This window comes from Cyprinodon variegatus, unplaced genomic scaffold, assembly GCF_000732505.1.
Source record: "Cyprinodon variegatus isolate N-32 unplaced genomic scaffold, C_variegatus-1.0 Scaffold632, whole genome shotgun sequence".
NCBI classification, from domain to species: domain Eukaryota; kingdom Metazoa; phylum Chordata; class Actinopteri; order Cyprinodontiformes; family Cyprinodontidae; genus Cyprinodon; species Cyprinodon variegatus.
Genome location: NW_015151085.1, coordinates 658,933 through 661,242, shown reverse-complemented (window position 1 = coordinate 661,242; position 2,310 = coordinate 658,933). Strand labels below are relative to the sequence as shown.

Below are 2,310 nucleotides of genomic sequence, written 5' to 3'. Positions count from 1 at the left end.
AAAAACAAAGTGAAAAAATAATATTTGGAAAGCAAACTGTAAGAATATTGGATGACATCTTGCATATAAATAAAAAGAAACTCTTAAAACTAAAAAGAAACAACTTAAAGTTGAACATTTTTACAAGCATCTTCTTCAAATGTCCTTTTTTCGAACCTCTTCTTGTCCCCTTTCTTTTTGTTTTCCTCTCTATGTTTTGTACACTGCTGACTTCATGGTGTCTCAAAAGGAAAGGAGGATTTTTTCCAACCTCTAAACTTAACACTTAGATAATTGCTCCTTCCTGTGTTTCCAAAAAGGCGACCGCAAAAGTAAAATAACATTCCTTCTTTGAGACATAGTTAATATTCTAAGCGTTCTAAAGGCATTTTAGCAAAAGGATTTTTAGCAAAAACATAATTAATGTGCACAAATAAGGAAAAGTTGTATTAACCGTACATGTAAACAGAGTTTTATAGGGCCCCAAAGAAATTGGGACCCTAGGCAACTGCCTAGTATTGCCTAATGTTAAACCCCCCACTGATCTGTAGACCAACTTCAGGAGAACATAGGGTTCCCAATATTTTCACTGACAGTTGAAATTTCACCCTGGGCTTAAAGGCTTGGATCCTCCAGACTCTTGAACCATGATTTCAAAATAAAATTCCACATTTCCTGTCTGAAATCAGGCCTTCAGATCACTGAGCAACAGTTGGTTGCCTATTAAAGACACTTGATGCAGGTTTAGAGTGGTTCTACAAAAGTAATGTAGCCAATGTCCCTGTTACTTGTGCAATTGGTGTACATCCTTTCCATCATATAAAATATCCATTAGTATACAGTAGTTGGACTCAACATTATGTAAAAGGAGCTTTTTCAGCGCTGACCTTTTCTGAATCACTGTTCTTATGGCATCAATGACAATCTGTGGGACAAATGTGAAGCTATCTGTGCTCCTTATGATTGGGAAGGTCATGGCATAACATTTCTGTACACAAATAATTTTGTGTAATGAAACCGAATTTTTTTACGTTTTCATTAGCTGTATGCCATCATTAGGAAAATTAATGGAAAATAATACTTAAGAATGATTTCAAAACATTTTACTGAGAGGATTATTTTCAAATAATTGTAAAATCAAATTCTTTATGTTACTTAAAAAATTAGAAACAAAAAGCCCCATAAAATTACTGCTTTTGACTTCTTAAACAATGAACAGAAGAAATCTTACCAGCATCAGCATACACTTGCTCTCCCTGATGGCCCCACAGCAGCCAAGGAACCCGATGATCACAAGGACACCACCAATGGCAATCAATAGGTATCCCACATTGAGCACCTGATTAATTTCTGGTGGAACATCTTCAATTTCTTCTAAGAAGTTAAAGATGGAGCCACTGTCCACCTTTACCCAGATTCCTACACCCAGGATGGCAATCCCTGCCAGCTAAACAGAAGAGAAAAGAAGAAGGAGAAATTTGTTAGAAGGTAACTCAGACTGTTTAAAGAGAGGGTGGAACCACCAGAGGCGGTTTAGACATTTTCTAGCATGGAAAGGGAGCGGTTAGGTTTTTATATGGGCACCAAACAAAAGCACTAAAACAAAAAGCATCCAGGGTTGCAGATCCCTGATTTAGCAGATACATTTATCTTAATGAGGTTTAACCCTTATGTGGTGTTATGGTGTTTGCAACCCGTTTTTATTTTTTACCTAAAGAAAAATGATACAATTAATAAATTTTTCACACTCAGACTCACTGGCTTTGGATCATTTTCTGTTAGGAACATACATTAGAAAACAATTTTAAAGGAGTAATCCATTCTGTTGGTGTTGTAATTTAATTAAAACCTGCCAGGAATCCGGAGTGATTTTTCCTCTTTGTGCAAAGCAGAAAAACCTGCAAGATCTTGGTCTACACCGGCGGTGCTAAAGTCCAGTTTTGCAGAGCTAACATCCTGTAACTTTTAGATGCATCTCTTCTTTAACACCTGAATCTAAAGGCCCAGTCCCCTCATTTCACTCAGCAGAGTCACTGTAATCAGCCACTCATTTGACTCAGTTGTGTTAAAATGGGGTGCATCGAAAGTTGCAGGATAGAAGCTGTTGGACTTTAGCATCCATGGTCTACACAAAGCACAATTTTAGCTTCCCTTCTATATTTAGCTCAATCAAAAGAGGATGCTATCATTACCCCGTCTTGCTAGTAACCGTCTGTTCCACCAATCAGGGTCTTTCCTACTTGCAGTCAGAACATGTTGCTATTAGGGTAACCTTTTACCTGTTGCATAATAAACCAAGAAATTATGTCTAACTGCTAATATTGCTATCTC

The 2,310-nt window shown here is 37.1% G+C and overlaps 1 protein-coding gene across 1 annotated transcript in view; it reads right to left on the bottom strand.

The window, feature by feature from the left end:
• Positions 1-2,310, bottom strand: part of tspan16 (tetraspanin 16) — an 11,469-nt gene that overhangs the window by 3,788 nt on the left and 5,371 nt on the right. Inside the window, exon 3 of the mRNA XM_015393256.1 lies at positions 1,211-1,426. Coding sequence (XP_015248742.1) covers positions 1,211-1,426 — 216 coding nt within the window. The remainder of the gene's footprint in view (positions 1-1,210; positions 1,427-2,310) is intronic.